A 26,804-nucleotide genomic window follows, 5' to 3' on the forward strand; every position below is an offset into this window, starting at 1 on the left:
TATCGTCTTGACTCTTTTGTTTGTGTCAGTGAAATTTAAGATGTTACTTTTATTTTAGCTTCTATCATGAAACGACCTGTTCTGTGTGGTTGCCTAGTGGGTTTAGTGGTAATCTTGTGCATGCGAGAAGAGTATGTCCGGTTTACGGGAAAGTACCTAAAGAAATATCGGGTGTTTGGGCGTTCCTTAGTTTCCTGAGATAAGATCAGAGTTCATAACCGGGAATCGGGTGTGTGAAAAGTCTTATCAGTGTGCTTTGACGTTTCCTCCTTACTGGAAAGGACCAGCAATGTGGCTTCCACTCAGACCAGGTTTGTCCTGGCACAAACAGATCTGTGACTAGACTATATCAGCATTTCATTACTTGCATATCATAAACCATTAGGTGTATTGGGAGGGGGGAATTTGTATATAAACAGTTAAACTGAGGTATATCTTTAGGAAAACCAATATGCTGTTTGCTGAGAACTGTTTTTCAGTACAAGGTGGGTGTGTGGTTTTCATAGTGATGAGATTATTTTAATCCTCTTCATTCGTCGTCCACAGTCGATCAAACCACGTTGAAGTGGGCTCCCATTAATTTCCCTATATATCAGACAAGGATGTTTTGAAAAATGTATAATGGGGTATTTCCGTTCAGATTTGTGTATCAATTGCTATGGCCTATTCATCCAGTTAGTGGCGGTCATGATCAAAAGAGCCTGGACTGGTGTGAAGCTTTTGTTGGGTTTAGTGGTTCTGTCTTTCGCTTGGGTGTGTAAACGGTGTCACCTGCACATGCTGCCATGGCAACTCTGGACTATGAATTTTAATTAGCTTTATAGTCCCTCAGTTGAATTGAAAAGCAATCTACCGGAGATCTGATTAAATTATTTTCTCTGTTTATCATTGAGAGCTTTTCAAACAAACAGAGCTCCATCCCTGTTAATCAACGTGTTCCCAGAGTTTATTTAAGGTGGAGTAATTCATGTCAGTTTCTAGAAATCTGTGGCAACATACCTGAATAGTCCAAAGGGGTTGAATAAATTCGTAAGTAAACTTTTCTAGTCCTGTTCTATATTTTTGAGATTAGGGCCCATAATTATAAAGAACAAGGCCTTTTCCTCTCACTGAGAATGAGGTTGTCAAGGATTGCAAACATACTGTACAAAGACCCCAGAACCACTTAACATTTGGTCTCCTATCGATTGTCTCCCATACCTTTATGGTACAGAAGGAAATGTAGCCAAGGCGGGCTAGATAAAGTTTCTACTCCGCTAGCCAGCACCTCGTCTTAATAGGTGTGCGTTTCTTTTTCTTCTAGATCGGGCTAGATAAAGTGACCTCGAACTTTACGTGCTCTGTGATTGTTACCAGAAAACAGCCAACAACTTCTGTGACTCACAATGGCAAGTCATGTTATTCCTGCCTCACTGCAAATAATGACCCTAACCACCTCTGTTGTAATGGAGTCTTGTGTTGAAACATGTTTGACTATAAGTACAGGTTTTTGTTAATCTTAGACTCAAACAATCATCAGTCATTAACTTGATTACATTCAATGGACATATACAGTATGCTTAGTACTTTGCATTGAAAACTGAACAGGTAATGCCGTTTGGTTTATTACAAGTCAAACTAAATGTTTTTAGACTTCCTTGAGCTGTCACCGACTCATCCTGCATCAGTGACTCAGGAACTAAACTCAGCAAAAAAAGAAACGTCCCTTTTTCAGGACCCCGTCTGTCTTTCAAATATAATTAGTAAAAATCCAAATAACTTCATTGTAAAGGGTTTAAACACTGTTTCCAATGCTTGTTCAATGACCCATAAACAATTAATTAATGATCGTTCCACAGGTGCATGTTAAGACACTAACAGCTTACAAACGGTAGGCAATTAAGGTCACAGTTATGAAAACTTAGGACAGTAAAGAGGCCTTTCTACTGACTGAAAAACACCAAAAGAAAGATGCTCAGGGTCCCTGCTCATCTGTGTGAACATGCTTTAGGCATGCTGCAAGGAGGCATGAGGACTGCAGATGTGGCCAGGGCAATAAATTGCCATGTCTGTACTGTGAGATGCCTAAGACAGCGCTACAGGATGGACAGCTGATCGTCCTCGCAGTGGCAGACCACGTGAAACAACACCTGCACAGGATCAGTAAATCCGAACATCACACTTGCGGGACAGGTGCAGGATGGCAACAACTGCCTGAGTTAAACCAGGAACGCACAATCACTCCATCAGTGCACAGACTGTCCGCAATAGGCTGAGAAAGGCTGGACTGAGGGCTTGTAGGCCTGTTGTAAAACAGGTCCTCACCAGATATCACCGGCAACAACGTTGTCTATGGGCACAAACCCATCGTCGCTGGACCAGACAGGGTTGGCAAAAAGTGCTCTTCACTGATGAGTTACGGTTTTGTCTCACCAGGGGTGATGGTCAGATTCGCGTTTATCGTTGAAGGAATGAGCGTTACACAGAGGCCTCTGGAGCGGGAGCGGTTTGGAGGTGGAGGGTCCGTCATGGTCTGGTGCGGTGTGTCAGCATCATCGGACTGAGCTTGTTGTCATTGCAGGCAATCTCAACGCTGTGAGTTACAGGGAAGACAACACCTCCCTCATGTGGTACCCTTCCTTCAGGCTCATCCTGACATGAACCTCCAGCATGACAATGCCACCAGCCATACTGCTTGTTCTGTGCGTGATTTCCTGTAAGACAGGAATGTCAGTGTTCTGCTATGGCCAGCAAAGAGCCCGGATCTCAATCCCATTGAGCACATCTGGGACCTGTTGGATTGGAGGGTGAGGGCTAGGGCCATTCCCCCTAGAAATGTCTGGGAACTTGCAGGTGCCTTGGTGGATGAGTGGGGTAACATCTCACAGCAAAAACTAGCAAATCTGGTGCAGTCCATGAGGAGGAGACTTTTGATTTTGACACGCCCTTTGTTCAGGGACACATTATTCCATTTCTGTTAGTCACATGTCTGTGGAACTTTTTCAGTTTATGTCTCAGTTGTTGAATCTTGTTATGTTCATACACATATTTACACATGTTAGGTTTGCTGAAAACAAACGCAGTTGACAGCGAGAGGACATTTATTTTTTTGCTGAGTTTATATCTAGTATGAGTGGAGTGATAATTTCTTATTTCTGCGTAATGTACCTCTCCCTATGATTCTCTCTATGGTTCGAACAATGGCAGGGTGCGGGGTATGGACTCAAGTGTCCTCTGCTGGTGCTTTGAATGATCAAACTTGCTCATGAAAAGTCAAGGTGCTATATAGAGTGATGCATTTTATATAGGCCTAATAAAGATCTTACGAAGGCTTCCTTGAGTCTTTATAAGATGCATTTATACGCTAGTTTAAAAGAGCAATATTCATAAATCGCTCTGCCATTTCCTGGTTGATCAAATTCCAATAGTTTGCCTAATTTCAGTTTGTGACAAAACAAGCAATGCGTAGAGAATCATTTTGCAAAACCGCTGTGAAATGTCTTTTCAGGAACCAAAAATATTTTCATTTGTTTGAAGCTGTTGTACAAAGCCGGGAATCATAGAAATAGCGCAGATCTACTGATTTCTTTAGACTTGCATTCAATGAGTGACAGATCTATAATTCCGATGTCTAAGTTAATTTGGTTGGGTGGCCCAAAAAGTTACACATTACAGCTTTAAAGTGGGACCATTCTACCGACCATTCTATGCGCGCGTTAGATGACTAATAGCAGATAAGTACAGATGTAAAAGGAGTAACAATTCAGTTCAAACTTGGAAGTATGAACAAGGAGAATCATTGTTTCTCCTCTTGTTTTCTGTATGTCTTCTGTCATCTCAACATTTCACTGTTTTATCATTGTTGTCCAGTAGGGGACAGCACAGTTTCACTAGTCCCTGGTGTCCACGAAGAGCTGAACAATTCTTTGCATAAAGACCAAACCATCCCCATATTTGTAATCCTACTGAGTTTGTTTTTATTTACCTATTTTATGTGGAGCCATTCACTCAGTTTGTTGTACTGTCTGGGAACATATTACCCATAAACAAATGGACCCTTCACCTCATCTGGACAAAAATGTGTTTGCAATGAATCCTGGGACAGAGTGTCATTCTTTAGAGGAGGAGGGATGGCTTGATGGAGGAGGAGGAGGTGGGGAGGGAAGAAGGGAGGGGAGAGAGTGAGCTCTTATGTCCCGACAATATCACAAGGGTGCTCAGCCTCAGATCTGTGTCAAGCACAGAGCGAGAGACCATGCCAGGGAGCGCGCTCTCTCTCTGGGTCTTTCTCTCTCTCTGTGTGTGTGTGTGTCACTTTGCTGTAATTTTCTCCTTTGCCCTACTATTGCCACAGCAGATGCTGTCCTTCTTGTCATTTGAGTGACAGTTACACCTTACCATCATGGCCTTCGTTTTCAAATACAAGCTTGCAGGGTTATAGGGATGATTGGGCCATACGTGAAATGTCTATGGACAAAGAGAGAGTGCAATGCATGCTTTGGCTTAGTTAAACTAGCCACTGCTACCAACTGCTAAAATTACAATTTTGTAACCAAAGGCCAGTGCTAGTCAATGTCCCCCAATTAGCAAACTCATATTTCATGCCCAAATCCTCTCTAAAAGGGATGTTGTAGGTGACTTTGAGATGATCACTAAAATACTGCTTGCTCTGCAGTAAAGATGGCAAAAACAGTATTAATGATTGACGTCTTTTTTTCTCTGTGTATCTGAAACTGGTTTGCAGTTGTCTTTTTTCCTCGTCCCTGCTCTCCCGTCGCTTCCAGTTCTCTGACAGATGTGGTCTGACACAGCAGAATGAAGCACTGACAATAAGTATTACGGTGGAATGCAGACACTGCCCTGGCTTGCTAGTCTATCATGCCAATACCCAAAACAATGTTAGAGATTTACATTCTCAAGAACAAAAATGTCAAATATCGAAGCCACTTATCATTTTTTTTGTCTCTCTTGTGTTATGTAACAGGTCGACTTTAGAGGCAGGTCAAAGGTAAAAGATATGTTAGAAACGTTTGTATGCTCCAACTATGTGATGTTTAGTGTCTATAACAGTCAAATCATTGAAATTCTGTGAGGGAAAGCTACACGAAGGGTAGTCTAAATGAACAAGCGCATTACTTTTTAAAGCACATACTGTACAGTATGGTGTGGTTTTGCTTTTATTTCATAAGTCTTGTTTAGTTTTAAATAGCCAAACAGATTATTGATTGTGGAGCGAGAACAGTTTACAGTTTTTTGAGAATCTATCATGGCTTCATTACTTTGTCCTCCCACCAACCATGTTTATTGGTTAAGAAATGTAACCTTGTATTTAATAATCTCTCCCATTACAATTACACTTTCCCTTAAGTTCCTCACAGCAGTGTTTTCCCAAATGTCCATCATAATTTGCAAATAAATTCATAAAATATCCTACAATGTGATTTTCTGGATTTTTTTCTCATTTTGTCTGTCATAGTTGAAGTGTACCTATGATGAAAATTACAGGCCTCTCTCATCTTTTTAAGTGGGAGAACTTGCACAATTGGTAGCTGACTAAATACTTTTTTGCCCCACTGTATATAGCCTCGTTACTGTTATTTTATTGTTGCTCTTTAATCATTTGTTATTTTTATTTTTTTACTTCAGTTTATTTAGTAAATACTTTCTTGACCTGTAAGTAAGCATTTCACTGTAAGGTGTACACGTGTTGTATTCGGCACATGTGACATAACATTTGATTTGAAATATCACTGTAGTAGTGAACGGTGGTGTATGGCCCAGAACTGATTTTTACCTGCGTATATGTAACAATGTCTACACTGTAATTACCCTACTTGCTTATGTAGCTTGCGTGCAATAGGTGCTAGATCATTAGTATCTAGTTGCAGAAAAAATAAACCCAGGCCTATTCCAATATCACTGTAGTCATTCATTTTATACCAGGAATTAATTTGCATTGGTTCACTGAATATACATCATATTTCTTTCCCAATTTCACCAACTAAACTCTTGTGGGTGTATGTATATTGAACAAAAATATAAAATGCAACAATTTAAAAGATTTTACTGAGTTACAGTTCATATAAGAAAATCAGTCCATTTATATAAATTCATTAGGCCCTAATCTATGGATTTCACATGACTTGGCAGGGGTGCACCCAATCTGAATTAATTTCCCCCCACAAAATGGCTTTATGGATTTGGATTTGTTATTTCTGCTCATGTTGCTATATTTTTGTTCAGTATAGCATATGATTCACCCCATGCCACGTGCCAGCCATGTTTCTGGAAAGTAAAGAGTTAACAAAAAACCAAACGTTTGGAAAGAAGCTTCAACGGGCATATAAAACCCTTCATCATAAAAATACATTTGTGTTTTTCCCCTGGCCAGTTGTGTCTGCAACTCATTATTTGCTGGCTTCACACACCATAAAGTGTCGCTCCTTTTGTGGTTGAACAGTTGCAACTTTTCAACAGCGCAGAACATGCGTGGATGTACATCAACATGACGAATTGCACAAGTAACAACCAGCAATTTTATTTGAAGAAGAGGCTGTTCTATATGTACCCGGGCAATGTTCTCGAATGTCCAAATCCCTAACATTACTTGAGCGTGGAACGGTCATTTTTTTCGCATGAATTACAAACGGATTTGGGTCGGTTTTGTCGTTCCTTAAGATTCAGGATGAGAAAACCCAAAGTTAATCGGATGGTTCTTGCGATGTGCTTGGGGTGTTTTATAATGGTTATATTCTATTTTCAGAGCAACTTGAAACCAGGTGAGTCGAATACCCTGCACGAGCGTTTTATATTTCGACGTTAATAAGGGTTCATAGTTTCACCATGTGTTGTGCATACAGAGTAACTTTTGAACATACAGTATGTATATTTAAAGCTCTCAAATGGCATGCCCTACATTGGGATCTTTTCTTCTTCTTCTTCGTATTAATAAGTATCCTTATTGTACAGTAATAGGCACTCAATATTTGCTGCTCATGAATGATTCCGAACCAAATGTACTGAGCTTGAGCAATGTTTACTAAAACAAATGTTGCCGTAAGAGAGTAAAGGTTGGTAGAATCGTATTCAAAATGATTCAAATCTGTCTGTCATGGCTGCCAAAGGTGCTACCACCAAGTATTTATCAGGCAGCTCTTTTTACATTTTTAAATTAAATGATACATTTATAAATATATAAAGCCTAGTGGAACTAGCGTTGGATTAGTAACCGAAAGGTTGCAGGATCGAATCCCCGAGCTGACAAGGTACAAATCTGTCGTTCTGCCCCTGAACAAGGCAGTTAACCCACTGTTCCTAGGCCGTCATTGAAAATAAGAATTTGTTCTTAACTGACTTTCCTAGTTAAAGGTCCACTATGCAGAAATTGCTACACCATTTCTTGGTTGCAAAAATTCTAAGTTCGCCTAATTTCAGTTTGTGACAAAACAAGTGAATATAGAGTAGGGAATCATTGTACCATCTAAACCGCTGTAAAATACATTTTCCATAACTAAAAATATATATTTTTTCAGCTCTGTGAAGCTGGTGTGTAAAATCAGAAGTAAAAGGCTTAAAAACAAAACATAAGAACAGGAAGCATAGAAATTAGGCACATAGAACAGATGTACAGTGTCTTAGACTTGCTTTCAATGAGATGGACAGATCTATAAATTATATTTATATGTGAATTTGGTCGGGTCGCTCAAAAACGTACATATTGCAGCTTTGTGTTTAAATCTAGTGATAATGGAGAAATGTTGTAATTAGATCTTGTTTGTGCAAATACAAAATTCCTTTCAAATCCATAACATTATGCATTGTCTGCCTGTTATCTTCAATATGTTTCACAATATTGTTCAGTACATGTCATTTTATTGGTATACTAAGCATATAAAATGTAAACACATTAATTTACATGCTTTCTAATATTTTATATTTTGACAGAAAAGTATAATTGTATTATTTGAAGTTTGTCCTCATTTACTAGGCCTACATGAAGCAGACATAATGTAAATGAATGTGTCATATTTGAGATGATTTAAAGCAAATTCCGATACAACATTTGTTTACTCTAATTGGGCAACTCAGCCGGCTGGTTGAGATGTTTGCGATGCATTATTTATCAAAGTTTACATCATGCAAACAAAAAGTCTTAATTTATGACCTATACTGAGGCTAAATACACACTTTACAGAAAAAATATTTGTCAGATATTTTTTTTCTTGGTGTGCCAAATAGAAACTGTATACCAATTTACTTAGTAATTTGACTAAAGTGAGAAAGTTGGTCATTTTGCAGACTTGGCCTACACCACACTACAGATATAAAGACATCTTCCAATGCCTTGCTGTTACTGAGTAAACCACAGAGATGGTGTGTTTACAGTGTGTGTTATTGTTGTATTGCGTCTCCACCCCACTCTTAACAGCTTTCATTAAAGTTTTACCTCCTGGCAAAACCTGTCTCCATTTCCCTCTGGGATGTGGACCAGAATGGAGGAAAACTTTGATTACCAGTCTGATTGGTTCAGTGTTTCCTCTGCGATGTGGAATAATGTGGTGAGAGTTTCCAGCTGTTGCTGCATTTATTTTACTGCGAGGCCTATCCCACTTTGGTCCTTCTTTGCCAATACAATTGCCATATTCAGACATGCCCAGCCATACTGAGACCAAGTAAGCCTAAAAGAGTACATTTTGGGGCTTTTTATCAAACGTTCCTTCCATTCTACTAGCAATCGTGTAATCTTTGGAGAATACAATCGATTACCTACCAACAGGACATTCAAAACTGTAATATCTTGTGCTTCACGGAGTCGTGGCTGAACGACGACACTATCAACATACAGCTGGCTGGTTATACGCTGTTATCCGCCATAAGCAAAGAAGAAAACGCTCACTCAGAGGCGGCGCTCCTAGTAGGATGCAGGGAAACATAAATCGGTTTTACCAAATTTCTATCAGCATGTTAAATGTGCAATCAGAGGGAGAAAAAAATCTGGACAACCTTTACTCCACACACAGACGCATACAAAGCTCTCCCTCGCACTCCATTTGGCAAATCTGACCATAATTCTATCCTCCTGACTCCTGTTTACAAGCAAAAATGAAAGCAGGAAGCACCAGTGACTAGATCAATAAAAAAGTGGTCAGATGAAGCAGACACTAAGCTACAGGTCTGTTTTGCTAGCACAGACTGGAATATGTTCCGGGATTCCTCCGATGGCATTGAGGAGTACACCACATCAGTCATTGGCTTCATCAATAAGTGCATTGATGACGTTGTCCCCACAGTGACCGTACGTGCATACCCCAACCAGAAGCCATGGATCCGCACTGAGCTAAAGGCTAGAGCTGCTGCTTTCAAGGAGCTGGACTCTAACCTGGAAGCTTATAAGAAATCCCGCTATGCCCTCCGACGAACCATCAAACAGGCAAAGCGCCAATACAGAACTAAGATCGAATCGTACTACACCGGCTCTGACGCTCGTCGGATTTGGCAGGGCTTGCAAACTATTACAGACTACAAAGGGAAGCACAGCCGAGAGCTGCCCAGTGACACGAGCCTACCAGACGAGCTAAACTACTTCTATCATCACTTCGATGCAAATAACACTGAAACATGCATGAGAGCACCAGCTGTTCCGGAAGACTGTGTGATCATGCTCTATGCAGACTTTTAAACAGGTCAACATTCACAAGGCCGCAGGGCCAGACAGATTACCAGGACGTGTACTGCGAGGCAGCGCATGCTCGCATCTCCTTGTCCGAGTCTGTAATTCCAACATATTTTAAGCAGACCACCATAGTGCCTGTGCCCAAGAACTAAAAGGTAACCTGCCTAAATGACTACCGACCCGCAACACTCACGTCTGTAGCCATTAAGTTCTTTGAAAGGCTGGTCATGGCTCACATCAACACCATTATCCCAGAAACCCTAGACCCACTCAAACTTGCACACCACCCCAACAGATCCACAGATAATACAATCTCTATTGCACTCCACACTGCCCTTTCCCACCTGGACAAAAGGAACACCTATGTGAGAATGCAATTCATTGACTACAGCTCAGCGTGCAACACCATAGTGCCCTCAAAACTCATCAATAAGCTAAGGACCCTGTGACAAAACACCTCCCTCTGCAACTGGATCCTGGACTTCCTGACGGGCTGCCCCCAGGTGGTAAGGGTAGGTAACAACCCATCCGCCTCGCTGATCCTCAAAACAGGGGCCCCTCAAGGGTGCGTGCTCAGTCTCCTCCTGTACTTCCTGTTCACTCATGACTGCACGGCCAGGCACGACTCCAACACCATCATTAAGTTTGCAGATGACACAACAGTGGAAGGCCTGATCACCGACATCAACGAGACCGCTTATAGGGAGGAGGTCAGAGACCTGGCCGTGATATACCAGGACAACAACCTCTCCCTCAATGTGATCAAGACAAAGGAGATGATTGTGGACTACAGGAAGAAGAGGACCGAGCACACAAATCAAATCAAATTTATTTATATAGCCCTTCGTACATCAGCTGATATCTCAAAGTGCTGTACAGAAACCCAGCCTAAAACCCCAAACGGCAAGCAATGCAGGTGTAGAAGCACGGTGGCTAGGAAAAACTCCCTAGAAAGGCCAAAACCTAGGAAGAAACCTAGAGAGGAACCAGGCTATGTGGGGTGGCCAGTCCTCTTCTGGCTGTGCCGGGTGGAGATTATAACAGAACATGGCCAAGATGTTCAAATGTTCATAAATGACCAGCATGGTTGAATAATAATAAGGCAGAACAGTTTAAACTGGAGCAGCAGCACGGTCAGGTGGACTGGGGACAGCAAGGAGTCATCATGTCAGGTAGTCCTGGGGCATGGTCCTAGGGCTCAGGTCCTCCGAGAGAGAAAATGAAAGAGAGAAGGAGAGAATTAGAGAACGCACACTTAGATTAACACAGGACACCGAATAGGACAGGAGAAGTACTCCAGATATAACAAACTGACCCTAGCCCCCCGATACATAAACTACTGCAGCATAAATACTGGAGGCTGAGACAGGAGGGGTCAGGAGACACTGTGGCTCCATCCGAGGACACCCCTGGACAGGGCCAAACAGGAAGGATATAACCCCACCCACTTTGCCAAAGCACAGCCCCCACACCACTAGAGGGATATCTTCAACCACCAACTTACCATCCTGCCATTGCACAACCCAAGGGGGGGCGCCAACCCAGACAGGATGACCACATCAGTGAATCAACCCACTCAGGTGACGCACCCCTTCCAGGGACGGCATGAGAGAGCCCCAGCAAGCCAGTGACTCAGCCCCTATAATAGGGTTAGAGGCAGAGAATCCCAGTGGAAAGAGGGGAACCGGCTAGGCAGAGACAGCAAGGGCGGTTCGTTGCTCCAGAGCCTTTCCGTTCACCTTCCCACTCCTGGGCCAGACTACACTCAATCATATGACCCACTGAAGAGATGAGTCTTCAGTAAAGACTTAAAGGTTGAGACCGAGTTTGCATCTCTGACATGGGTAGGCAGACCGTTCCATAAAAATGGAGCTCTATAGGAGAAAGCCCTGCCTCCAGCTGTTTGCTTAGAAATTCTAGGGACAATTAGGAGGCCTGTGTCTTGTGACCGTAGCGTATGCGTAGGTATGTATGGCAGGACCAAATCAGAGAGATAGGTAGGAGCAAGCCCATGTAATGCTTTGTAGGTTAGCAGTAAAACCTTGAAATCAGCCCTTGCTTTGACAGGAAGCCAGTGTAGGGAGGCTAGCACTGGAGTAATATAATCAATTTTTTTGGTTCTAGTCAGGATTCTAGCAGCCATATTTAGCACTAACTGAAGTTTATTTAGTGCTTTATCCGGGTGGCCGGAAAGTAGAGCATTGCAGTAGTCTAACCTAGAAGTGACAAAAGCATGGATTAATTTTTCTGCATCATTTTTGGACAGAAAGTTTCTGATTTTTGCAATGTTACGTAGATGGAAAAAAGCTGTCCTTGAAATGGTCTTGATATGTTCTTCAAAAGAGAGATCAGGGTCCAGAGTAACGCCGAGGTCCTTCACAGTTTTATTTGAGACGACTGTACAACCATTAAGATTAATTGTCAGATTCAACAGAAGATCTCTTTGTTTCTTGGGACCTAGAACAAGCATCTCTGTTTTGTCCGAGTTTAAAAGTAGAAAGTTTGCAGCCATCCACTTCCTTATGTCTGAAACACATGCTTCTAGCAAGGGCAATTTTGGGGCTTCACCATGTTTCATTGAAATGTACAGCTGTGTGTCATCCGCATAGCAGTGAAAGTTAACATTATGTTTTCGAATAACATCCCCAAGAGGTAAAATATATAGTGAAAACAATAGTGGTCCTAAAACGGAACCTTGAGGAACACCGAAATTTACAGTTGATTCGTCAGAGGACAAACCATTCACAGAGACAAACTGATATCTTTCCGACAGACAAGATCTAAACCAGGCCAGAACTTGTCCGTGTAGACCAGTTTGGGTTTCCAATCTCTCCAAACGAATGTGGTGATCGATGGTATCAAAAGCAGCACTAAGGTCTAGGAGCACGAGGACAGATGCAGAGCCTCGGTCCGATGCCATCAAAATTTAATTTACCACCTTCACAAGTGCCGTCTCAGTGCTATGATGGGGTCTAAAACCAGACTGAAGCATTTCGTATACATTGTTTGTCTTCAGGAAGGCAGTGAGTTGCTGCGCAACAGCCTTTTCTAAAAATTTTGAGAGGAATGGAAGATTCGATATAGGCCAGTAGTTTTTTATATTTTCTGGATCAAGGTTTGGCTTTTTCAAGAGAGGCTTTATTACTGCCACTTTTAGTGAGTTTGGTACACATCCGGTGGATAGAGAGCCGTTTATTATGTTCAACATAGGAGGGCCAAGCACAGGAAGCCTAGGGTCCAGTATGCAGCTTGAAGGTTTAAAGGCCATGATTATTTTCATCATTGTGTCAAGAGATATAGTACTAAAACACTTGAGCGTCTCTCTTGATCCTAGGTCCTGGCAGAGTTGTGCAGACTCAGGACAACTGAGCTTTGAAGGAATACGCAGATATAAAGAGGAGTCCGTAATTTGCTTTCTAATAATCATAATCTTTTCCTCAAAGAAGTTCATGAATTTATCACTGCAAAAGTGAAAGTCATTCTCTCTTGGGGAATGCTGCTTTTTAGTTAGCTTTGCGACAGTATCAAAAAGGAATTTTGGATTGTTCTTATTTTCCTCAATTAAGTTAGAAAAATAGGATGATCGAGCAGCAGTAAGGGCTCTTCGGTACTGCACGGTACTGTCTTTCCAAGCTAGTCGGAAGACTTCCAGTTTGGTGTGGCGCCATTTCCGTTCCAATTTTCTGGAAGCTTGCTTCAGAGCTCGGGTATTTTCTGTGTACCAGGGAGCTAGTTTCTTATGAGAAATGTTTTTAGTTTTTAGGGGTGCAACTGCATCTAGGGTATTGCGCAAAGTTAAATTGAGTTCCTCAGTTAGGTGGTTAAAACTTCTTGCGGCGAGCCATCCCGGATCCGGGATCGTGAATACAGCCTCAAGCTCATTACCATAACGTTAACTATTCATGAAAATCGCAAATGAAATGAAATCAATATGCTAGCTCTCAAGCTTTACCTTTTGTTAACAACACTGTCATCTCAGATTTTCAAAAATATGCTTCTCAACCATAGCAAAACTAGCATTTGTGTAACAGTATTGAACTTCCGCACTCAACAACCCGGTCGCATTCCGCTTCGCTCCACAGGTAGTATCACATTTTCATTTCATTTCATTACAGTACAACGGTTTGATTTGTTTGATCGTAGCTAGCTACATAGCTAGCTACATAGCCGTCTTTGTATCAAAGATAATTGTGTAGTCTAGAGCGATTTTCTAGGTTAGCTAGCCAGCTATTGTCGTTCTTTTAACGCAACGTAACGTAATCAACACTGCTAGCTAGCCAGCTAGCCCCCGAATAGCAGCACTGTAGCCACTGCCAGCTAGCCTACAAAGTCAACAACGCAGCCACTGCCAGTTAGCCTACTTCAGCAGTACTGTATCATTTTAATCATTTTAGTCAATAAGATTCTTGCTACGTAAGCTTAACTTTCTGAACATTCGAGACGTGTAGTCCACTTGTCATTCAATCTCCTTTGCATTAGCGTAGCCTCTTCTGTAGCCTGTCAACTATGTGTCTGTCTATCCCTGTTCTCTCCTCTCTGCACAGACCATACAAACGCTCCACACCGCGTGGCCGCGCCACCCTAATCTGGTGGTCCCAGCGCGCACGACCCACGTGGAGTTCCAGGTCTCCGGTAGCCTCTGGAACTGCCGATCTGCGGCCAACAAGGCAGAGTTCATCTCAGCCTATGCCTCCCTCCAGTCCCTCGACTTCTTGGCACTGACGGAAACATGGATCACCACAGATAACACTGCTACTCCTACTGCTCTCTCTTCGTCCGCCCACGTGTTCTCGCACACCCCGAGAGCTTCTGGTCAGCGGGGTGGTGGCACCGGGATCCTCATCTCTCCCAAGTGGTCATTCTCTCTTTCTCCCCTTACCCATCTGTCTATCGCCTCCTTTGAATTCCATGCTGTCACAGTTACCAGCCCTTTCAAGCTTAACATCCTTATCATTTATCGCCCTCCAGGTTCCTCGGAGAGTTCATCAATGAGCTTGATGCCTTGATAAGCTCCTTTCCTGAGGACGGCTCACCTCTCACAGTTCTGGGCGACTTTAACCTCCCCACGTCTACCTTTGACTCATTCCTCTCTGCCTCCTTCTTTCCACTCCTCTCCTCTTTTGACCTCACCCTCTCACCTTCCCCCCTACTCACAAGGCAGGCAATACGCTCGACCTCATCTTTACTAGATGCTGTTCTTCCACTAACCTCATTGCAACTCCCCTCCAAGTCTCCGACCACTACCTTGTATCCTTTTCCCTCTCGCTCTCATCCAACACTTCCCACACTGCCCCTACTCGGATGGTATCGCGCCGTCCCAACCTTCGCTCTCTCTCCCCCGCTACTCTCTCCTCTTCCATCCTATCATCTCTTCCCTCTGCTCAAACCTTCTCCAACCTATCTCCTGATTCTGCCTCCTCAACCCTCCTCTCCTCCCTTTCTGCATCCTTTGACTCTCTATGTCCCCTATCCTCCAGGCCGGCTCGGTCCTCCCCTCCCGCTCCGTGGCTCGACGACTCATTGCGAGCTCACAGAACAGGGCTCCGGGCAGCCGAGCGGAAATGGAGGAAAACTCGCCTCCCTGCGGACCTGGCATCCTTTCACTCCCTCCTCTCTACATTTTCCTCCTCTGTCTCTGCTGCTAAAGCCACTTTCTACCACTCTAAATTCCAAGCATCTGCCTCTAACCCTAGGAAGCTCTTTGCCACCTTCTCCTCCCTCCTGAATCCTCCTCCCCTCCCCCCCTCCTCCCTCTCTGCAGATGACTTCGTCAACCATTTTGAAAAGAAGGTCGACGACATCCGATCCTCGTTTGCTAAGTCAAACGACACCGCTGGTTCTGCTCACACTGCCCTACCCTGTGCTCTGACCTCTTTCTCCCTCTCTCTCCAGATGAAATCTCGCGTCTTGTGACGGCCGGCCGCCCAACAACCTGCCCGCTTGACCCTATCCCCTCCTCTCTTCTCCAGACCATTTCCGGAGACCTTCTCCCTTACCTCACCTCGCTCATCAACTCATCCCTGACCGCTGGCTACGTCCCTTCCGTCTTCAAGAGAGCGAGTTGCACCCCTTCTGAAAAAACCTACACTCGATCCCTCCGATGTCAACAACTACAGACCAGTATCCCTTCTTTCTTTTCTCTCCAAAACTCTTGAACGTGCCGTCCTTGGCCAGCTCTCCCGCTATCTCTCTCAGAATGACCTTCTTGATCCAAATCAGTCAGGTTTCAAGACTAGTCATTCAACTGAGACTGCTCTTCTCTGTATCACGGAGGCACTCCGCACTGTTAAAGCTAACTCTCTCTCCTCTGCTCTCATCCTTCTACACCTATCGGCTGCCTTCGATACTGTGAACCATCAGATCCTCCTCTCCACCCTCTCCGAGTTGGGCATCTCCGGCGCGGCCCACGCTTGGATTGCGTCCTACCTGACAGGTCGCTCCTACCAGGTGGCGTGGCGAGAATCTGTCTCCTCACCACGCGCTCTCACCACTGGCGTCCCCAGGGCTCTGTTCTAGGCCCTCTCCTATTCTCGCTATACACCAAGTCACTTGGCTCTGTCATAACCTCACATGGTCTCTCCTATCATTGCTATGCAGACGACACACAATTAATCTTCTCCTTTCCCCCTTCTGATGATCAGGTGGCGAATCGCATCTCTGCATGTCTGGCAGACATATCAGTGTGGATGACGGATCACCACCTCAAGCTGAACCTCGGCAAGACGGAGCTGCTCTTCCTCCCGGGGAAGGACTGCCCGTTCCATGATCTCGCCATCACGGTTGACAACTCCATCGTGTCTTCCTCCCAGAGCGCTAAGAACCTTGGCGTGATCCTGGACAACACTCTGTCGTTCTCAACTAACATCAAGGCGGTGGCCCGTTCCTGTAGGTTCATGCTCTACAACATCCGCAGAGTACGACCCTGCCTCACACAGGAAGCGGCGCAGGTCCTAATCCAGGCACTTGTCATCTCCCGTCTGGATTACTGCAACTCGCTGTTGGCTGGGCTCCCTGCCTGTGCCATTAAACCCCTACAACTCATCCAGAACGCCGCAGCCCGTCTGGTGTTCAACCTTCCCAAGTTCTCTCACGTCACCCCGCTCCTCCGCTCTCTCCACTGGCTTCCAGTTGAAGCTCGCATCCGCTACAAGACCATGGTGCTTGCCTACGGAGCTGTGAGGGGAACGGCACCTCAGTACCTCCAGGCTCTGATCAGGCCCTACACCCAAACAAGGGCACTGCGTTCATCCACCTCTGGCCTGCTCGCCTCCCTACCACTGAGGAAGTACAGTTCCCGCTCAGCCCAGTCAAAACTGTTCGCTGCTCTGGCCCCCAATGGTGGAACAAACTCCCTCACGACGCCAGGACAGCGGAGTCAATCACCACCTTCCGGAGACACCTGAAACCCCACCTCTTTAATGAATACCTAGGATAGGATAAAGTAATCCTTCTCACCCCCCCCCTTAAAAGATTTAGATGCACTATTGTAAAGTGGCTGTTCCACTGAATGTCATAAGGTGAATGCACCAATTTGTAAGTCGCTCTGGATAAGAGCGTCTGCTAAATGACTTAAATGTAAATGTAAATGTAAGCTATTGATAGCTAGCATTAGCATTTAGCGTTAGCATTCAGCAGGCAACATTTTCAGAAATACCAGAAAACAATTCAAATAAAATAATTTACCTTTGAAGAACTTCGGATGTTTTCAATGAGGAGACTCTGTTAGATAGCAAATGTTCAGTTTTTCCTGAAAGATTATTTGTGCAGGAGAAATCGGTCCGTTTTCTGCGTCATGTTTGGCTACCAAAAAAACCCGAAAATTCATTCGTCAAAACGCCAATTTTTTTTCCAAATTAACTCCATAATATCGACTGAAACGTGGTAAACGTTGTTTAGAATCAATCCTCAACGTGTTTTTCACATATCTCTTCGATGATATATCGTTTGTGGAAGTGTGCTTTCCCCTCTGAATCCCATGGGAAAATGCCGGCAGCTGAAGATTACGCACCAATTTAGACAAAAACACCGGGCGGACCCCTGGCAAATGTAGTCTCTTATGGCCAATCTTCCAATGATATGCCTACAAATACGTCACAATGCTGCAGACACCTTGGACGAACGGCAGAGAGCTTATGCTCGTTCATGGCACATTCACAGCCATATAAGGAGACGATGGAAAACAGAGCCTCAAAAATTCTGCTCATTTCCTGTTTGAGGGTTTCATCTTGGTTTCGCCTGTAGCATGAGTTCTGTGGCACTCACAGATAATATATTTGCAGTTTTGGAAACGCCAGAGTGTTTTCTTTCCAAAGCTGCCAATTATATGCATAGTTGAGCATCTTTTCGTGACAAAATATTGAGCTTAAAACGGGAACGTTTTTTTATCCAATAATGAAATACTGCCCCTAGAGTCTCAAGAGGTTATTAACTGATTTTTGTCCTCTGGCGTCCTTGGGTAGACAGAGGGAATCTGGAAGGACATCAAGGAATCTTTGTGTTGTCTGTGAATTTATAGCACGACTTTTGATGTTCCTTGGTTGGGGTCTGAGCAGATTATTTGTTGCAATTGCAAACGTAATAAAATGGTGGTCCGATAGTCCAGGATTATGAGGAAAAACATTAAGATCCACAACATTTATTCCATGGGACAAAACTAGGTCCAGAGTATGACTGTGACAGTGAGTGGGTCCAGAGACATGTTGGACAAAACCCACTGAGTCGATGATGGCTCCGAAAGCCTTTTGGAGTGGGTCTGTGGACTTTTCCATGTGAATATTAAAGTCACCAAAGATTAGAATATTATCTGCTATGACTACAAGGTCCGATAGGAATTCAGGGAACTCAGTGAGGAACGCTGTATATGGCCCAGGAGGCCTGTAAACAGTAGCTATAAGAAGTGATTGAGTAGGCTGCATAGATTTCATGGCTAGAAGCTCAAAAGACGAAAACGTCTTTTTTTTTTTGTAAATTGAAATTTGCTATCGTAAATGTTAGCAACACCTCCGCCTTTGCGGGATGCACGGGGGATATGGTCACTAGTGTAGCCAGGAGGTGAGGCCTCATTCAACACAGTACATTCATCAGGCTTAAGCCATGTTTCAGTCAGGCCAATCACATCAAGATTATGATCAGTGATTAGTTCATTGACTATAATTGCCTTTGAAGTGAGGGATCTAACATTAAGTAGCCCTATTTTGAGATGTGAGGTATCATGATCTCTTTCAATAATGACAGGAATGGAGGTGGTTTTTATCCTAGTGAGATTGCTAAGGCGAACACCGCCATGTTTAGTTTTGCCCAACCTAGGTCGAGGCACAGACACGGTCTCAATGGTGATAGCTGAGCTGACTACACTGACTGTGCTAGTGGCAGACTCCACTATGCTGGCAGGCTGGCTAACAGCCTGCTGCCTGGCCTGCACCCCCATTCTCATCGGGGCTGCAGTGGAGCAGGTTGAGAGCTTCAAGTTCCTTGGTATCCACATCACCAATAAACGAACATGGTCCAAGCATACCAAGACAGTCGTGAAGAGAGCATAACAAAACCTATTCCCCCTCAGGAGACTGAAAAGATTTGGCATGGGTCCTCAAACATCACCACAAAATCTACGGGAATAGCTTGAAAATTCAAGACCCTTGGGTGTTGCTATAGATTTACGTTAGAAGTGCCCATCCCAAGAAGGCTCAAGGTCATTGGCCACAGATAAAATGATGTCAAATAATATATCTACTTTAGATTTAATTGGACTGATCATGTCAACATCATACTTTCAAAATCTTAGTTAGCAAGCTAGACAAGCAGTTATCATCATGAGTCAAGTCGACAATCTCCTGGCAAATCCTTTTCAACCCTTGTCATAGGAAGACAAATTATAGATGAAACGTATCGGTGCTCATCGGCCATTGGACATAAACATTACACAACAAGTTGGAAATTGAGTGGTTCGGAAGGAATCAGTGGCTAACTGCAAGTGTTGCAAAGCAATCACTAGCCTGCTATTCAGTGGAGAGGGTGTGTGGTCCAAGTCTGGTTTTAAGGGTCTCTTTTCCAAGCTTAAAAATGATAAACATTCACATGCAACACCATGGGCCAGAAGAGGTTGAATACATTGGCCATTCTGTCAAACCAGCATGACTTCTGCCACGTTCAAAACAACTGGGAATTCTCAGACTTCAAGTGAGATCAAGACAACTGGGAACTAGCTCCAGCTTGGAAAATGTTTTGAACTGCCATCCAACTCGGAATTCCAAGTCGTGAACTCTGGCCTCTTTCTAGAGCTCTGACCTGAAGATCACTGACGTCATGATTCAACCGTGTTTTTTTCCAGTTCTCTTGAAAGCACCGTAAATCCAAAGAATGCCAGACTTTGACACAGTTTGCCCACAATATGGACCACCTTCCACCTTCCTGGTAAAGTGATTACAGCACAACAAGGGGAGTCCAAAAATGTATTGTATGCTGCTACATAAATGATGTAATATGCCAGGGAGATATGTATATTGTACCTAAGATAGTAATAGGTATGTGTTGTGTAGTAAGCTGGTAGTAGCCCATGTGCCTCACCCTAATAATTTTGTCCATTTCCCCTCATAACTTAGCCTACTGTTCTGACTTGGTGGTGCACATGTAGCCTATAACCTGTTTTAGAGAAATGTAATAATTTAATATTGTAAGAGCTTTCATTGTCTGCTTATATGTCCCCTTTATTTATCCTACGGTAGTTACTTGGTGTACAGGGATAATACTGTAAGAACAGCCCATGTTCTGAATTCTGTTGCAATACAGTAGAAAAGTGCTGATTAAATAGTTATATTGATTAAATACATCTTAGCTCACTCATTAATGTCTTAATCGAAATTACTGATGGCCTCTTATCCACTCATCTTTCCCTTATGCCAAAGTATGTGCATCTCAATTATCTGTAGAAACCACATTTGTGTAAGCAAGTCAGCCCTGTGAGCTATGTTTTTTTCAAAAGCAGTAAATGAGGCTGAATTAACTTTTCCGCTGCCAGACAAGGCTCCGCTGATAGCCAGGTGTAGCTGTGGTAAGGATTCATTCCATGGTGTTGAAAAGAAAGCTCTGCTGTTGGGGCAGCTTTATGTAGGCCCTAACAGTTTGTGGGCACCGTAAGTCACTGTTATAGTGCAATTCATTTGTTTTTTAGTGTTGTGTACCCCCCCAAAAAATGTTTTGGTTCTATCAGCTTACACAATGAAGCTGGTCCCCACCTCATACATGCCTTGCCTGGGCTTGACTCAAGGGCATTGCGGTTATATAAGATGTACCTGCTCGACACGCGAGTGTCAAGAACAACTGCAGCACCACACACGAATAAAAATCCCCTTACGGGTAAATCTGTACATCCTGTTTCCAGTCAGAAGAGTAGGAGCACAGTCTTGAAATATGTTCCAGATTCTCATTTTTGAAGTGTTTGGTATTGTTTGACTTCAGTCTAGAATGTAGTGTCCCAGAAGCGATAACGACTGACTGTCTCTCATTAAGTAGATCTCGATGGCACTCAGTGTCCCAGGTGAAATCAGTTCTGCCTGGGATTTCCATCAGATCTGTAGCCATCTTGGGATATTGATGACAGCTCGATTAGGCCCCGCTGTTCTTTTCCCCCTGCCAGCTGCATATTCATGATGACCAAGCACTCCAGGATTAGATTATTTTGTGATTCCGGAAGACGTATTTCTTCGCTCACTCTAGGCTTGGTTCATAATTGGCCTCCATTACTTCCAGCTGCTCTCACCAAGGCACAAACCCCACGTAGGCTTTGATTATCTTCTCACACACAGAGGACTGCTGGGAATGCCAAAAGGAATTCTCTCCAGATTTTTGTCTTGCATAATTTGTATGTGCTTCATAAGCTTTTTATTTTGATCTACGGTCAGTCTTGCACTGTCATCCAAATGTTAGTTTTGGCATTAAAAATGTTCCAAGATCTGTGGTCACCTTATCTGCCTATGCTGACTTAACCTTGATCTGGAAATTGCTGAGTGCGTTAATTAGATGTAAATTTCCTGTTTTGGGGACCTGCGTGGTTCTGGTACAGGTTCTGACTGACATTTTCACTTACAGTATAAATCGATATGTGGACACCATAGATTCTCATGGACACAGGAGTATGTCTCTTCTGCCCTTGTGAAGCAGGATGGGAAATCTGACACAATCTGGTTTTGTCGCGGCAGCACATTCAGAGATCGATTTATAGCCATTCATCTAAAATAATTCATAAATATGGCATAGATGGACAAGGTTAGGATGAGATAAAAGGCATGTTTCTAACGAGTTCAGGAAGCCAAGCTAAAGCTCTGTGTGACATTCACAGCAGTGGGGGCAGACATTTTGACCAAGAGACTTTTAGAAAATATGCACATTTTCTCGAACACTAAATATACAAATATGTATTTTACAGTTGTATGGAAGGTGAAATTGTATAGTTAGTTGTTTATAAATTGATTATGTTGTATTTAGAAAAATTATGTAATTTCAAGCCTGATTTTTACAGCTTTGTTAAATAGGCAATACATCATAAAATGTTATTTTCATATTTTTTAAATCATATTTGTACTGTGTACTTGAGCTTGTGTCCTCAAAAGTGGCTACATCTCAGCAATTTATTTTTTTAAATTCCAGAAAGTTGAGATTTGAACCTTTCTTGGAGTATGTAGCATGACTAGTTATTGTTTATAGACCTCTCATGATAAATAATTACTTTTGGGGATATTTTCGATTACGTTATATTTTCGATTACATTTAGATACATTTGAAGAGGTTAAGAGCCTTGTTCTCCTCACTTGGCGAAACACTTGACTCCTGATCAGCACATGACAGGCATAGCACACACGGTGTTCCCAGGACAGCCTGGCGGGCAATCAATCCATGAATTAAAGACTTAAACCTTGGTGATGACTCAATCACCTCTTGGAAGACCCTCCTTGTGGAACACCATGACCTGATCAGCACATGACAGGCATAGCACACACGGTGTTCCCAGGACAGCCTGGCGGGCAATCAATCCATGAATTAAAGACTTAAACCTTGGTGATGACCCAATCACCTCCTGGAAGACCCTCCTTGTGGAACACCATGACCTGATCAGCACATGACAGGCATAGCACACACGGTGTTCCCAGGACAGCCTGGCGGGCAATCAATCCATGAATTAAAGACTTAAACCTTGGTGATGACCCAATCACCTCCTGGAAGACCCTCCTTGTGGAACACCATGACCTGATCAGCACATGACAGGCATAGCGCACACGGTGTTCCCAGGACAGCCTGGCGGGCAATCAATCCATGAATTAAAGACTTAAACCTTGGTGATGACCCAATCACCTCCTGGAAGACCCTCCTTGTGGAACACCATGACCTGATCAGCACATGACAGGCATAGCACACACGGTGTTCCCAGGACAGCCTGGCGGGCAATCAATCCATGAATTAAAGACTTAAACCTTGGTGATGACCCAATCACCTCCTGGAAGACCCTCCTTGTGGAACACCATGACCTGATCAGCACATGACAGGCATAGCGCACACGGTGTTCCCAGGACAGCCTGGCGGGCAATCAATCCATGAATTAAAGACTTAAACCTTGGTGATGACCCAATCACCTCCTGGAAGACCCTCCTTGTGGAACACCATGACCTGATCAGCACATGACAGGCATAGCACACACGGTGTTCCCAGGACAGCCTGGCGGGCAATCAATCCATGAATTAAAGACTTAAACCTTGGTGATGACCCAATCACCTCTTGGAAGACGCTCCTTGTGGAACACCATGACCTGATCAGCACATGACAGGCATAGCACACACGGTGTTCCCAGGACAGCCTGGCGGGCAATCAATCCATGAATTAAAGACTTAAACCTTGGTGATGACCCAATCACCTCCTGGAAGACCCTCCTTGTGGAACACCATGACCTGATCAGCACATGACAGGCATAGCACACACGGTGTTCCCAGGACGGCCTGGCGAGCAATCAATCCATGAATTAAAGACTTAAACCTTGGTGATGACCCAATCACCTCCTGGAAGACCCTCCTTGTGGAACACCATGACCTGATCAGCACATGACAGGCATAGCACACACGGTGTTCCCAGGACAGCCTGGCGGGCAATCAATCCATGAATTAAAGACTTAAACCTTGGTGATGACCCAATCACCTCCTGGAAGACCCTCCTTGTGGAACACCATGACCTGATCAGCACATGACAGGCATAGCACACACGGTGTTCCCAGGACAGCCTGGCGGGCAATCAATCCATGAATTAAAGACTTAAACCTTGGTGATGACCCAATCACCTCCTGGAAGACCCTCCTTGTGGAACACCATGACCTGATCAGCACATGACAGGCATAGCACACACGGTGTTCCCAGGACAGCCTAGCGGGCAATCAATCCATGAATTAAAGACTTAAACCTTGGTGATGACCCAATCACCTCCTGGAAGACCCTCCTTGTGGAACACCATGACCTGATCAGCACATGACAGGCATAGCGCACATGGTGTTCCCAGGACAGCCTGGCGGGCAATCAATCCATGAATTAAAGACTTAAATCTTGGTGATGACCCAATCACCTCTTGGAAGACGCTCCTTGTGGAACACCATGACCTGATCAGCACATGACAGGCATAGCGCACACGGTGTTCCCAGGACAGCCTGGCGGGCAATCAATCCATGAATTAAATACTTAAACCTTGGTGATCACCCAATCACCTCCTGGAAGACCCTCCTTGTGGAACACCATGACCTGATTTGCTTTTTGGGCCTCTTGCTGCCTAGCAGCTTTGCTACTCTTTTTACCCCAGCAAATTTTCTTATAGGAAAACAGCCCACACATGTTCTGTAATCCACACAGTGTGTCTCTAGGACCAAGACCAAGAAGATACCTGTACCACATCTGCTAACACTCTGTTTTAAGACTCTCACTCTTGTTAAACAGATACCACACACGCGCCCTTGCAAACGCACGAACACCCTTCACACACATTGCGGCAACAGCAGGGATCGGCCTCCACACAGCACAGTGTGTCTCTCACTAAAGCGCACTCTCTTTGGCAGACCTGGAGAGCCTGTGGAGGGGGAGGGGGGCCCCTGCTTCCCGAGGGACTTCCACACAGAGCAGTGTTCATGGCAGGGACAGGAGTAACGCAAGATTGGCCTTTCTATATTCTGCATCTACTAAGCCATTACTAATGTACCAGAGAGGGAAATAGGGAATCAGCATGGGGCCTAGTCAAAAGGAAACCAATAGCACTTAACAGCTGGCATTAAATAGGTTTAGGGGGAGTGCTATAAACCCCTTTGTAGGGTAGACGGGTGTCTACTTGGCTTTCACTGTTTACATTTTTCTCACTTAGCTAGTAGAGTGATAGTCCGTGACTTAGATCTTCAGCAGTTCGGCTTGCAATGCTTGCCAATGAAACGACATATGAACAGTTGTAAGTGCTAGGCTCTAATGTGTACCTTCTCTGTAATTAGCTTATGCATCAGAGGAATAGCTACAAACAGTGATTTGAAGATTTTTTTTTGTGTCGTTTTCCATGTTTGTTGAATGATAATAACAGGAAGGTAAGGTACTAAGAGCACTTATTGGTTCAATGTGTCATCTCTGCTTGTTCCTGGAGAACAGTAGCTAAAGTCACTTTCTGCCAGGTTATTTAGACTGACAGTACATTCAAAAATAGTACTGACGTTGCCTGTACTTCTGGCATTTTAATTAGAAAAAAACAATAAAAGGTTTGGGAGTGGTCATATTTAAAATGTCTACTGCCTTGACTCACAGCCGCAATAAAAAACAACAATAAAAAAAACACAATAAAAAATATATGTACAGTAACACTTCACCACAAAATGCCCCACACTTTCGCAAATCCTGAGCAAGGGCCAGGCTGACAAATCCCCTTCCATGGACAATGAGGCAACATGTTTTTGTGATTAGCCAACAAATAGTAAACCCATGTCTGTTGAGAAAGTAACCTATAAACGTAACCTATAAACGTGGAAATAGTTGTTTCTCTACACAAATAACATTTAATTTCTATTAGTAAGACATCTGTACAATGAGAAAGTTAAAATTGGCATGCAGTTATTTTATTCAGATCTAGTTTACCAAATTAGCAGCTGTTTGGTTGAATGCAGATGGACAGCAGATGGCAAATCTAGAGACTTGGTTTAATATGTATCGTTCTATCTATTGCTTCTCACACTCCTCTCTCCCTCATGGTGGTGCATATCTCAGGTTATCCCCAGGTACAGTGGGTTACAGTTTACAGTATATATATTTCATGCATGCCTTGCTGTGGCATGGAGCGTGTCAGTGGGTTCACTGTTCACACGCGGCTTGGCACTCAGACTTGCCAAGTCTCACACGTGTGTGGAGAGGGAGAGACACACACATCGCCTGTCTGCCATTTTCCTTGCCACACACACTACATTTTCCCTCCATACTCTCTATTGATCTTACAAATAGTATTACGTTACATTTATACATGGTGGAACTACCACAAAAGGCTTATACAGCCTTGTAGACCACGGTGTCTGTCACGTAACCCTAAACAATGCATTCAAATTGCCATTGTGTTCGTTGTCCGTAGCTTATGCCTGCCGATACCATAACCCCACCGCCACCATGGAGCACTCTGTTCACAACGTTGACATCAGCAAACCGCTCGCCCACACGATGCCATACTGCCCGGTACAGTTGAAACCGGGATTTATCCGTGAAGAGCACACTTCTCCAGCGTGCCAGAGGCCATCGAAGGTGAACATTTGCCCACTGAAGTCAGTCAGTTCAAGACCCTGGTGAGAACGACGAGCACGCAGATGAGCTTCCATTAGACAGTTTCTGACAGTTTGTGCAGAAATTCTTCGGTTGTCCAAACCCACAGTTTCATCATCTGTCTGATGTGGAGGTCCTGGGCTGGCGTTGTTACACGTGGTGTGCGGTTGTGAGGCCAGTTTATGGTAGCGAAATGAACATTAAATTCTCTGCCAACAGCTCTGATGGACATTCCTGCAGTCAGCATGCCAATTGCACGCTCCCTCAAATGTTCCCTCAACTTGAGACATATGTGTCATTATATTGTGTGACAAAACTGCACATTTTAGATTGGAATGTTATTGTCCCCAGCA

General features: G+C 43.9%; 1 protein-coding gene across 1 annotated transcript in view; it reads left to right on the top strand.

Annotated features, from left to right (window-relative positions):
* Positions 1-6,367: 6,367 nt before the first annotated feature.
* Positions 6,368-26,804, top strand: part of LOC115143717 (carbohydrate sulfotransferase 11-like) — a 40,521-nt gene continuing 20,084 nt past the window's right edge. Inside the window, exon 1 of the mRNA XM_029684194.1 lies at positions 6,368-6,758. Coding sequence (XP_029540054.1) covers positions 6,665-6,758 — 94 coding nt within the window. The 5' untranslated portion in view covers positions 6,368-6,664. The remainder of the gene's footprint in view (positions 6,759-26,804) is intronic.

This window comes from Oncorhynchus nerka, linkage group LG2 (assembly GCF_034236695.1).
Source record: "Oncorhynchus nerka isolate Pitt River linkage group LG2, Oner_Uvic_2.0, whole genome shotgun sequence".
Classification (NCBI taxonomy): domain Eukaryota; kingdom Metazoa; phylum Chordata; class Actinopteri; order Salmoniformes; family Salmonidae; genus Oncorhynchus; species Oncorhynchus nerka.